Genomic DNA, 13,169 nt, shown 5'->3' with positions numbered 1-13,169 from the left:
GTGCACCCATGTCTATGCCTCTTAATAGTCTAGTATCCTGCCCAGCTACCTTCACAGGAGGATATTTAACCAAAGTTAACTTGATAAACCTACCCCTGATCTTTCAAAGGGGTTTACCCAGAATATCCCAAAATAACTTTCGGCAACTGAGAGGGTTACAGCCTTAGAAGCTTTTGCGGTTACGGCCTTTGGTCTTACCCATAATAGATTTTGACACCCGGAATGTTTACAGCCTTTGCCTACAGAAAATAGAATTACTAAAAGTCTATCAGTTTTTACAAAGCTCAAAACTGATTCTAAAAGTCTTAACCCCTGAAACTTAAGTTTTAAACCAAGTCTTGAGACTGAGTCCTAAAACTAAGCTATAAACGAGACTAAATTGAGTGTATGTCATAAAAAACTCCTACCTGAATTAGTGATATGTGTGCTTTCACTTCTTCCATGTGTTTCACTAGTGGCTGTTTAGCTTCATGAGTTATATCAACTGTCTTGTTTAGCACTTCATACGTGACATTAGCCATATTCTGCAGCTCTTCCAAACGTTTTTTTAATTCAGTGTTGGCGTTCTCAAGGAATATTAGCTTCTCTTCATTGATTGTACTTTGTTCAATAGCTGAACTTAAGGCTGTACTTAAGCTGCCATTCTCGTTTTCCAGATGCCGAATACGCTCGCGAAGCTGCATTGTTTCGGTTGTATTTTCGTAATTCGTTGTCCCCTTTCCACAATTTTCCAATTGGTACTCCAGTGTCTTAACCTAAAAGAAAACTTTTATAATTACTCCATTAAGGAATGATTTTTCTGCTACTCGATTCATAAATTGCAAATTCACACACTTCTAAATTGAAGAGAACGAATGGAAGAGAAAGCGAGAAGAATTTTTCCAATGAAAATTGGGGAAAAAAGCAGAAAAAAAGAAAGAAAAAGGAAACAAACATGAAAACAACAGTAAAACCGGAGCAAAAGAAGCAACGCTGCTTTCTTGAAATCGTACAGAGCATGAAGAGAAAACACTCGGACTACAGAACACTAGAGAAACTGACAAGTTAAGTTATTACAAATTCTCATATTAACAATCATAAGAATATATATATTTATTTTACAGTTAAATAATCAAAAGCTAATAATTGTTATATTACTGATAGTTAAATGATTGTTACAATAATAATAATCTATATATTTTCATAAACTATATTGCCTCTTATACAGCATTCTGATAATTACTTTAAAACTTTGGATCGCAATTCGGGCTTAGATAAAAATCTGATTCCCAAGTAAACTATTTTTTTTTCCAATCTAGAACCGGTCTGGCCGTTCAGGCTAAACGATCTATTTAAACGAATCAGACAGCTATGAAACGTGAAAAAGAAGATGTCGATTTTGAAGTGCAAAAACTATTTTGGAGGGATTTTATTTTCAACAGTTCCTGAGCGAATTTTTTTTTTTTATTTAGGCGATTCATGTTTTTAGCCCAGCGACATAAAATAGCGATGAAACGAGAATAGTAGCACAAGTTTCTTTTAGAAACTTGCTAGGGCGCAAAGAAGGGGGGAGGCTCTGGAACTCTTCAAAACTAACAGCTTATAGAGGCTCTTAAACGAAGTTCTATCATATAGCACTCAATTTTATTTAATGATTGAACAGCAGTATAAAATGGATTCCAGCTTCCTTGTTTCATCTAAAAGAAATTGTTTGTCTTCCAAGTAATTCTTGCTGAAAAATCTCTAGAAAACACTTAAAAACATTTTTCCAAATTTATGCAATATATATATATATATATATATATATATATATATATATATATATATATATATATATATATATATATATATATATATATATATATATATATATATAACTAAATTTTAAAAAGTGAATAAGCTATCTAAAAATGGAACATCAGTCCAGTGCATAAAATCTAAAGAAAAATAAAATAAAACTTGCTTGTTTTTTAAGAGTGTCAAGTTCCATCTGGATAGGATCTTGATTTTTTATTGGCTTATTCTTTATTTTCCTAGCTCGATCTGCGTAACGTATTGTTGAAATAGTCTCGTCCATGTTATAGTCTGCTGGTCCCACACAGGCAATCATCAGTGTGTAGGAGTTCCCACCCAAAGAATCTAGAAGAAAAAAGAAGTAAAAAGGAATCCTAAAATGCAAGAAAAGGAAGGGAAAAATAGGGAGAAATAGAATGAATTAAAAGCTGTTTGTAACTAAACGTATTCAAAAAAGGACAACTAAATTTTGTACATGGTTGCCAAGAAACTAACAAAGCCAAATATTAAGAAAAGACACATAAATTTGATAACTTACCTACAAAATTTCCTCCATTCACTCGGGCAACCGGAAATCGCACAATACGTTACCCGAGAACGGAATAGTCCTACTACCCAAAAGCTCATTCCGACTAAGATGAAATCAAGATATTGAACGCTTCTTGTTGAAGGTTCTATAACTCCAGTTAAAAAAGTTATATCAATTTAATTTTTTCTTGGCCAGCCAATTATAGTAAAAACACATAAGCAGGGTAGGGTAGGATAACTTTACTCATGCTATAATTTCACTCTTAGGAAAAGTGCTGACACGTTAATCAGGATAAAACTGTAATTTTTTGTTGCTAGGCAACATAGTCATACAGAGTCCCCCCACAGACTATTTGATATCCTAGGCGGTGGAAGACCTTAAAATTTGATTTCTTATGGAATAGGATAATTTGGCTCTCAGGTTACGAACTGGTATCATAACGCAAGATGCCCTCCACTTGGTTTATGTTGAGCACTCGGCTATTGTATGCTAGTAATTTTCTTTCTTTATTATTTTCTGCTTTTAACCTTGTCTGTGGCATTTTCCCCCAACTTCGGGGGTTGCCAGCCCCTTGCTTGGCTTTTGGCCTATATCAGACTATTTAACCCAAAAATACACTATTTTATTTGCACAAATTACTAAAGTCATATAAAAGGCAATAATAAGCTTAAATCATTCTTAAAATAACCACAAACAAATCTGTGGTATTTCGAAGCACTTGTCACAATTTCCAAACTATAAAAGAACACTGTAAAGTGAGATTTCATTATGTGATTTGTTCATAATGCCAGATTTGTCCAGAATTACGATAAGATTAATTAAGAAGCATTAGATTTTCTTTGGGGTTGGAGGGGGGGGGTTATGGCCATTGTTTTTGATGTTCCATATCAACAGGTTGAAATGTAGAAATACAAAAAATATAAAGGACCTCTCTCTAAAAAAAAATTGCTGGATTTGAATCTACTATAATTCGAATTCATTTATCTTTCCATAACAAAACAAAAGCACAACTTCAACGATCAGTGCTGCCAACAAAAACAAATAAAAATAACGGACCTTTTAAATCCACTGTTCTTTACAAGACACCGTCTACATGCTTTATTGACTTGTTCTAACCACTTGTATTTGTTTTTTTTTCGGTTGTTTTTTTTTTTTTTTTGCATTTTTCCGCTTTCTTCTTCTTTCATGGCAAGGCAGTTCGAATAAAGATAGCTCAAACTTTGTTATAGAGTGAAGAAACAAGTCTCGACCCAAAATTTATAGTAAAAAGAACAGAGGGAAAATATGAGAAAAGGAAAACATAAATAAATAAAAAACATAAGAGAAATAATAAAAATCACGAGATCTAATCGAGTAGACATGGGCCAAAAGCCCATTCCTCTTGTACAAGAGAAGGCTTAAGAGAGGCAGGAGTGCCTGTCCATGTACAAGCATGAGAGTAAAAAATAAACAAAAGAAGTATAAAATTTAGGGAAGAAAAGAAAGCGTAAATAATTAATAAAAACAGAATGAGGAATAGGAGAAATCACAACCCAAAATCCTGTTTTAATGGGTAGGAGGGGTCGACGAATTTTACCTACAGGCTGATTTAACATTTCTACAGGCTTTTTTAGCATTGACTTGTAAAACACAATGTGAAAATGGAGAAATCAAAACTCAAAATCCTGTTTTTATGAGTAGGAGGGGGTCGACCTGATTTTACCTACAGGCTGACGTAACATTTGTTAAAAAATTACTTTCTTTATTTTTTTTTTTAATTTAAATGGGTAAACGATATGGGTCCACGTGTCATATATCCTATTTGTCATTATATAGGAACAACAAAAATTTACAAAATTTAAAACAATTAATCCAGGTTCGTATAATTTTTTTAAAGAGGGGGAAAATTCTGGAGGCAAAATGAACAGAATGATCACCAAAAGTTGAATGGAGTTTAGATAACGTACGTCCTAAATTCGGCGGGGCGTCCAACTTATTTAGGAATTAGTTCACCTTTGGAAAAAGTCTAACATATAGAAATTATAAAATATATAAATTCCTTAAAGAATGTAATTTGAAACTAACTTGAAGGTGACAAAATGCAAGTTTACCTTGAAGGAGACGTGTCAATTTTGAATCTCTATAGCTAATATGCTTCGAGTCGCCAGCTCCCAGTTTGCAGATAACGTTGCCAAGTGCTAACAACCCTGCATTTATCTTAATTCCTTCCTGAAATCTATTTCCGGTGGCCTTCGTCTTTGCAACTCTTTCTGACCCAGCTAAATCCACCATATGAAATTGAGATGACATAAACAGAGCACTGAAAAAACGAATTATAGAGACAACGGCAAAGAGCAGGGAAATCTGATAAGAGTGGATATTCAAGTTGGCCACCGAGAAAAAAAACAACAACAATAAACAATACATATATATATATATATATATATATATATATATATATATATATATATATATATATATATATATGAGTACTGAGAGATTTGCAATTCCTTTATTTTGCCTGCTATATAAAATTAAATAACATAATATATATATATATATATATATATATATATATATATATATATATATTAATCAAATTAAATATAATTGAATTAATTTAAATTTATTTAATCCGATCCAATGAAATATTAAAGAAATAATATATAAAATGTTAGAGCAAAATACAGAAATACAACTGAGAGCATTCAATAAGGCTCTACTAAAAAGAAACTGTTTCATTACAGTAACTAATCCCATTTTGGAAGTAGCTTGCAAGTGCGGCTGTTTTGAATGGCGACTGAAACTGGTTTTACACCACCATCGATAAAAATGACACAACCATGTTTTGATATGATTCGCGTCTTTTCAGTCTAAAGTGGACATCAGTTTAATTATTAACTGCTTAAATTAATTGTGGTATAATTTTGTTTAAGCTTTAGAGACAATGTACCATTTTAGTGACTATCAGAGGACATAATACTGGGTATTGGGTATGCAATTCTTTTCACTTGACTTGCTCTTCAAGTTTGTCAAAATATTGAAGTAAGTATTGTCCAAGAAACAATTATTTAGCTGTCTAAAGCGATAACGCAAACTTCCTGGTCCACATAATTTTAGCAACAACAAAATGCTATAGCGTTGCCTAAGTAAAGAGCCACGTACCTCCCAAGCATCATTTTCTATTTATGGCCCCACAGACGACCTGCTCTCCATTTCCTAGGGTAAAAGTCGTAAATTAAGTAAATTACCAATTGTTTAGAGATAGATTTTATTGTTGAAAAGGGGGTATATATTCGATGTTGGGAGCCCAAATAACTTGAAACTTTCAGGGTTCGTTCCCAGTATCAAGAGACACGCATTTTTGACAAGGGGGGTGTTAGGGAGCCGTAAATAGGCCAAAAATTTTCTTTTTTTCTTAGTTAGTTGGAAATTTACCACTGTAAGTCCTTTAGCCAAGTGAAGCCTAATGCACAGAACAAATGTTTGGGGGCAAAGGACTCCCGAAAACAGGGCCTGATTAAATGCCTAAAAAAGTTTTCAAACGGAGTAGCTTTTAGTGTTAAAGGCTAATAAGTCAATAATATTAGTGTTTAGGAGCAAACGGAAGCTTGATTTTAATTTTGGAGGAACAATGTAAGAGGTTAAAGAGGAATTTGTTTAAAAAGCGCTAAAGGGGATGTCGACATACATAGGCGACATACGTAGGCAAAAGACATACATCCTTATGTCCTTAGGCTAAGGGGCACTCGGCTGTAGCAGTAAAAGTAGAACCACAAATATTAGTTCCCCCGGAAACGGAGTCCGACAAAGATCCAAAATAACTCTGTACAAAAAGGATCAAAGATCCTTCTGTACAAAAATAACTTTGGTTTCATGGCATGGATCCTCCAAAAATGGGGCAACGAAAAGGGCCAATTTGCATCCTTATAATATTGGACCATGAGAATCCCAATGAATGCAAAAAAATTGAAAATAAAACTTGATCCCTCCAAGATTAGGACTAGAAAAAAGCCAGGACCTTTTTAGATAGGGCTATAAAACCCGTTTCTTCTGAATGCAGTTTCTTGATTGCAAATTGCCTGTTTATTCTGAAACTTGGAGGAATTGTTTCCTCAGCTTTGGGGACCAAACATCTTTTTGGGAGGGAGAAGGGTATTAAAGAGTCTAAAATTGGGCCAAAAGTTTCTTGACCTTGATAAATTTGGAGCTTAAAGTCGTAAGTCTCCACGCCAAAAGGAACGTATTAAAAAACAGTTAGGTAGAGGGCATGATCCCCGCAAAATCCGGTCCAAAAACTGATATTTCTAATCAGCCCGAAAGTTACATTCGTAAGTCCTTAGGAATCCAAAGCACCTGGAAAAAACTTACCAGTTACCCAAAGCTTAAAGCGAGCCAAAAAAGAAGAATAAACAAGACCCAAAACCAACAAATATTAAATGAATAATCATTCATAACGATGACAGATACTGCTATGGAAGAAAAGGTGAGACTTAAAACGAACAAAAATTAAAATGTATATTCATGTCAAAGCAAACAGAAATGACCAAAAATAAATTGTAGAAATACCACCCTAGTGAAGATTCTACAGGACAGAGCGTTATTTTCGATTTACTGAAAACAAAATTCATTTTAAAGTTTCTCTTTAATAAATTACAGCATTGAAAATAAAAGATTTCTCAGACTTCCATGAATTAATATAATTGCATTTTAAACAGTTTTGCTCAGTTTGCCCCCCTCCCCCCGCTGAAATTTTGTTTCTTCAAAAATCTTGTAAAAACTAAAATACGCGTGCATAATTCAAGCATCAACAGTTACATGCGCCACCCCAACACCTAGTTGGTGGGGCGCCCCCCCCAAGCCCCCCCGCGCGCGTAAGTCGTTACGTGCCATATTAGTTGCGCGCCATTGTAGCTCTTTTAAATTGAAAAGGCAGATCCGTTGGAATCTTGGGAATGCGAGGAATAAGAACAGCCTCACCCTCAAAAGGCCCTGTCAAGATTGTGGCCTCTATTAGGTTTTCCATTGTTTTTTTTTTTACGGCAGGTCGAGTGCCATAGCAAAGCTTTGGTGGGTTTATATTTCTTAAAAGTATTATTGGTAGGCCTATTTTTAGTTGTAGCACGTGTGGTGGAAACCCTGAGAATAATATCTCGAGGTAAAAACTGATCACCGACCATAACGATGGCCACTTCGTCGATAGTTGGAGCATTGTATCTACGCACATGTTGGCCAGAAGGCGTTTTGTCAGCGGAAATAACAATTTTATGCGTATAAGTAGGCATCAAATCGATGGCTGTTTTGAACAGACGCACTAAATTATTATTTTCGTGGAAAAGATGTTGTAATTGGGAAACGATTGTCCTTTCAATGTTGGGAGAAATTTCGCAACGTGCATTCAATTAAGAATTTCTATCACTGATGAAGTACAATTGTAAAAAATTATGATTCTCGCCTGAGAATGGTAGAAGAGACCCTGCTCTATGATAAATTTGCCTTTTTACTTTGAAAGTAGACATAAATTGATCTGGATTTTCAATTTGGGCTCCAAACGACGTCATTTGGAAACATGAGTTGTATTTTCTTATTCATTTATATTCCTTATGTCCCGGTGTCCCGGTCGTCATTTATATCCCCCTGTTTTCTTTTTTTTAAGTTTTTTTTTTAGTTTTTTTAGTTTTTTAGTTTTTTTAGTTTTTTTTTAGTTTTTTAGCTTTTTTATTTTTTTTTATTAGTTTTTAGTTTTTTTTGTAGTTTTTGCCTTTTTTTAGTTTTTGCAGTTTTTTTTTTAGTTTTTTACCTTTTTTGTGGATCGTCACCTGATCCACAGATCCACACACAGACAACTTATTTTTATATATATAGATATATATAATGTGTACAAAATAATTGCCCGAGTTTTCGAGTTGAGAGGAACGGGGAGAGGTGGAGGATCTTTCCTTAGGGTAAGACCTATAATAAAAAGGGTATTTAGAGCCACTGTTTTACGAATTTTCCCCTCAGAGATGGTTATCATGCTCTCCCTATCCCACACAGTGTATAGGTATGATTGTAGCATAGCATGTCATTCAAAACTCCAGAATTTACAGATTTTTAGCATATTCATTTTTGAAGCAAAAGCGTATACCAAATAAATTTATTTTGCCAAAACACAGACCTAGCCCATGTCTAATCTACTACTATTTAGTGAAAAAAAAGACATATTAAAAATTTAAAGACCACGCCAAGACCTACGTATTGATCCTAGAATGCAAGAGGCTGGGGGGGGGGGGGTTCTTGGAGAAACATTTCTGCAAAAACTTAAGAATTTGTTTTTTCACGAAGATTTGAGGAGTCTGCATTATAAATAACGTTAAAAATGTATATTAAGAATAAAATATTTCTTACTTGTCTTTCCACTGATCGACAGTTAATGTGAACACTGCATGGGACCGGCTAGATTTGTCATTCATCGCCGTAGCACCAATTTGTCTTCCTTTGGATCCCTAAAAATAAAGTAAGGCTTTTATAAACACACACACAAAAAAAATGATTTGCCCAGAATGTGGCAACTAGGCCATTTCAAACTTTTTATTATCACAATTTATAGCATTGTCGACGAATACTAGCACAAATACCCGCTTCGTGGGGGGAGAGAGCAATTATGAAACCAACTCTCCATGATGAAGGGAATTTTCTTTTTGCAGGAAGAGGATGATATGTTTTTTGCCTCTTAGGAGCACTGGCGTATTCAAGTGATTGCAATTTCAGTTTAGAATATTTGATAATTAGCATTCATTTTGCATATTGGCGTGTTGATACGCACGAGCCTTATCTGTCAGTTACATGCGCATCCTGTTTTGAATTTACAAAATTCAAGTAAAAATACATCTCAATCAAACATAGATCTGGATATAACATACCAACATTCACGAAGAAATTTATAAGAAAATGGTAGAGAAATTCTACATACTGTTTCATATATTTCAATATCTATGCTGCATTCTGATAGTATTTGCATAGAAATTGTAACCTTTAAACACTTTCCACTGCTTGCACTTTATAATTATATTTTTTTAAGTACTTTAGTTGACAATATGTCAAACTATCTTAACTCGAAGTAAACCCATGTTTCAGCAGTGTAACTGGTATATTACCATAATAATTTTCTAAATAGAAATTAGATATTTAAAACATTTAATAGGAGATTCTCTTCCTTTGAGAAGTCAACTTTATCAACTAAATTCATTTGATAGGTTATTTTGATTATTCATTGCATAAGAATTTATTATTTACATTTATTTACCTTTTGAACCCTTCTAACGGCATAGTAGACACGTAAAGTTTATGCCAACATTTGCAGAACACTAAAGTTTTTTCTTTTTCTTCAAGATTATTTTTACTTTTCCACCTTTCTTAAAAAATGATGTCGATACCTTTTTTCCAAATATTATGAGTTTTAGGAGAAATTCTAATATCACAATATAGATTTTCTTAATTAAAGTGTGGTTTTAAAGTTACTATATTATTACAGTTATTCACTCTTTCAAGTTGAGACGGAGTTACCCTTGGTAAGTCAACTGTTTCCTGATTCTTCCTTTCATCGAGTTCTGATTCCTCCGCAGTTCAGCCTCCCTTTTGAAGCGTTTTATTTAAAGTTGCTGTCTTCTCCTTCTATTTCAGCTCTTCAGATCAAGATAGAAACAATTTTTTAGTCAACCATTTCCTGATTTCTCCTTCTGTCGAGTCCTGATTCCTCCAGAATTCAGCCTCTTTTTTGAAGCGCTGTTTTAAAGTTGTTATGTTTTCCTTCTGTTTCAGCTCTTCAGATTCAGATGGAAACAATTTTTTAGTCAACTGTTTCCTGATTTTTTTTTTTTATCGGATCCTGATTTCTCCAGAATCAATCTCCCTTTTGAAGCATTGTTTTAAAGTTGCTGCCATTTCCTTCCGTTTTAGCTCTTCAAATTCAGATAGAAACAACCTTTTTAGTCGACTATTTCCTGATTTCTCCTTTCATAAGTTCCTAATTTCTTCTGATTTTAGCATCATTATGGTCCTCTCTTGTGCTTCACTTCCTCGATTTGGAATTGAGTCATGCTGTCCGTCAACTGTTTCCTCAACTCTCCTTTCACCGATTGCTGCGTATCTCTTACCTGTGATATTATATCTAGTCAATTTATCTATTCAAAAAGGTGTGTTCCCTGACGAACTAAAGCGGACAAAAGTTATACCCCTCCATAAAGGAGGCGATAAAAGAGATATTTCGAACTGGAGACCAATATCCATTCTACCGCTCTTCTCAAAAATTTATGAAAAAGTAGTGTATAAGAAAATATACGAGCACATGAATTCGCTTGGGTTTTTGTCAGATTCGCAGTTTGGTTTTAGAAAAGGTTATTCTACAGTGCATGCCGTTCATCACCTTTTAGATTGTGTAAATAGTGCGTTAGAAAATAATTTGATCCCTCTAACTATTTTTATTGATTTGAAGAAGGCGTTTGACACTGTGGATTTTGAAGTTCTACTGAAAAGACTGCGGAACCTTGGAATTAAAGATACAGCATTAAGTAGGTTTCGGTCTTATCTGTGTGGAAGATCAATGAAGGTGGTGATGAGTGATATATCTAGTGGAGCTATGCCTATAAATTGTGGTGTTCCCCAAGGATCAGTCCTTGGCAAGTTACTCTTCTTGGTATATGTGGATACTCTTCGATTTTATCTAAATGATTCAGTTTTAACCTCTTTCGCCGATGATACAGCTATCACAGTGTTTGCCCGGACTTCAAAAGAGGTTGTGAAAAAAGCAAACCATGTCCTTAGTCGGCTTCATGTTTTTACAGCTCTAAGCTCACTTTCAGTAAATCCAAGAAAAACAAATTTTATGGTGTTTAGTAGAACTGGTGTACCTGAACTTCTTGAAAATGTGCTTTATAACGGTGTTGGCATAACACAGGTTTTTTTTTGTAAATATCTCGGATTTTATATTGATTGTAATTTGTCTTGGAAGAAGCATGGTGAAATAGTGTCGGCAAAAGCAGCTAGAGGATTGGGAGTGATGAGGAGGCTGAAAAAAGTGTTCCCGGTAGCAGTTGTCAAATTGTTATACAGTGCTATTGTGCACCCTTACATCACGTACGGTTGTTCTGTTTGGGCAAGCAATTTCGTGATGAATTATAAAAGAACTCAAATAATACAAAACAAAGCACTGCGTCTGATAGGAGAATTTCAAAACTGTCAGAATACTGCGGAGTGTTTTTAGAAAGAACGATATTTTGAACATAGGCGAGCTACGCGATTACCAGCTAGCAATTTTTGTTTTTCAAAGTGTAAATAAGGTAAGCCCTGACTACTTTCATGATTTTTTTAAAACTAACTCGTTTTATCACCCTTATTTTACCCGAAATTCGGAGGATTTGACTCACGAGAGAAGAAATACAACGAGAGCAGGATTTGTTCTCTGGAACATAGGTGTCAGCGTCTGGAATGACCTTCCAGAATTGGTCAGAGCGGCAGTAAGTCTGGCATCATTCAAGAGAATGGTTAAATTCCATTTTTTAAAAAGGAGAGAAGTGTAATAAGAGGAAAGAGTATTTATTTATTTAGTATTTAATATTAATTATTTAGTTTTTTTTACCCCCCCCCCCAAGGATTTTTTTTTCTTCAAAATCATTTGAGGAAATGATTTAGCAGATCATGGTGGTTAGAATTGCGGCCACAGTCAGGACTCTTCTGTCTTAAGAGTGGCCGTTAATGGTAAATTCTTTGTTTAATTTATACGTTTTGGATGAAAATAAAAAATGTCTATGTCTTCTTATTTAAGTCTCCTATTTAAAGGATGATTCTAAGTTATTATCCTCTCACACCTTTTGTTCACTCATTTCAATTAAAATTGAGTCAATACTACGCGCAAAATGTTTCCAAAAAAAAAAAAAAAACTTACGGGAGGAGATTTGAACTCTGATATTGAAATACCTACACGAAGATACGACAAGGCCCATTTTCCCAACAACAGAATAGGTCACCCAATGGAACAAGATAAAGAACGTAATGGGAGGTTGAAGTAGAAATAAAGTTTCCGTATTTCCCCAGGCGAAAAAGAAATCGAATCTGACCTTTAGCCAATCTGCAGGGAATCCCTCATATAGTTTCGCGGATATAGGAGTACGGAATATAGTAGGAACACCATTAAAACAATGCTTATCGTCTGTTTTCTTTAAAAGGATTGTGAAACCCTGCTTACAAATCTATCGATATAGTCCTAATTCGGCAATCTCATCAAAAAGAGCAGACAAGAGCTTTAAAAGGAAGTCGCTAAAAGTACTAATAAGAAGAAATGAGATATCCAAAGGCACAATGCTTTTTTTTTTCAGTCCATTTTTAGATCTCCAATGGGGAAATGAAAGGAAAAAAAGAGATAGCATCAGCCAATAATTAGCAAGATAATGCCAGAAAGCTTTGGTCAAAAGAAGCAAGGAACCTGTAAAGGTCTTTGGTAATAACTTCAGGGGGTTCCAGTAGTTTGAAATTAGGCAAATCAAGTCTCCTGCCGCACGTTTTTTCTTCACCTCAGTATACCATTTTTAAGATTTGCTACTATGCAACATTCCGATCTTATTTTTGCAACACGGTCAAGCATATTCCGGAATTGTTTGTTCTTTAGTGTTTTTCTTAATTTGTTCGATTCTTACAGATTACCATTCCCGCAAGTCTTTAATATATTTCAAATTAGTGTTGTTATTAGTTGACTGATGCAAGACTTATCACTGGAACAGTTTCTTAATCTTTTCTTTGGGGGGGGGGAATCACTTTGATTGATTTACGCATGCATGTACCTTCAAGTCAGAGGCAAAGCTAGGAATTTTAGCGACCGGTGACAATGTCAGTTTGCTTTTCCCCCATCGTCACT

General features: G+C 34.5%; 1 protein-coding gene across 5 annotated transcripts in view; it reads right to left on the bottom strand.

Moving 5' to 3' along the window:
- Nucleotides 1-13,169, bottom strand: part of LOC136037885 (chromosome-associated kinesin KIF4A-like) — a 91,676-nt gene that overhangs the window by 63,266 nt on the left and 15,241 nt on the right. For all 5 annotated transcript variants that reach the window (XM_065720749.1, XM_065720743.1, XM_065720768.1 and 2 more), the window contains exons 4-7: nucleotides 8,669-8,766; nucleotides 4,393-4,601; nucleotides 1,943-2,118; nucleotides 408-755 (exon numbers count right to left, since the gene is read on the bottom strand). In XM_065720749.1, the coding sequence (XP_065576821.1) occupies nucleotides 408-755; nucleotides 1,943-2,118; nucleotides 4,393-4,601; nucleotides 8,669-8,766 (831 nt within the window). The remainder of the gene's footprint in view (nucleotides 1-407; nucleotides 756-1,942; nucleotides 2,119-4,392; nucleotides 4,602-8,668; nucleotides 8,767-13,169) is intronic.

This window comes from Artemia franciscana, chromosome 2 (assembly GCF_032884065.1).
Source record: "Artemia franciscana chromosome 2, ASM3288406v1, whole genome shotgun sequence".
Lineage (NCBI taxonomy): Eukaryota > Metazoa > Arthropoda > Branchiopoda > Anostraca > Artemiidae > Artemia > Artemia franciscana.
Note: the sequence above shows the minus strand (reverse complement) of the source record. Positions and strands in the feature narration are given on the sequence as shown.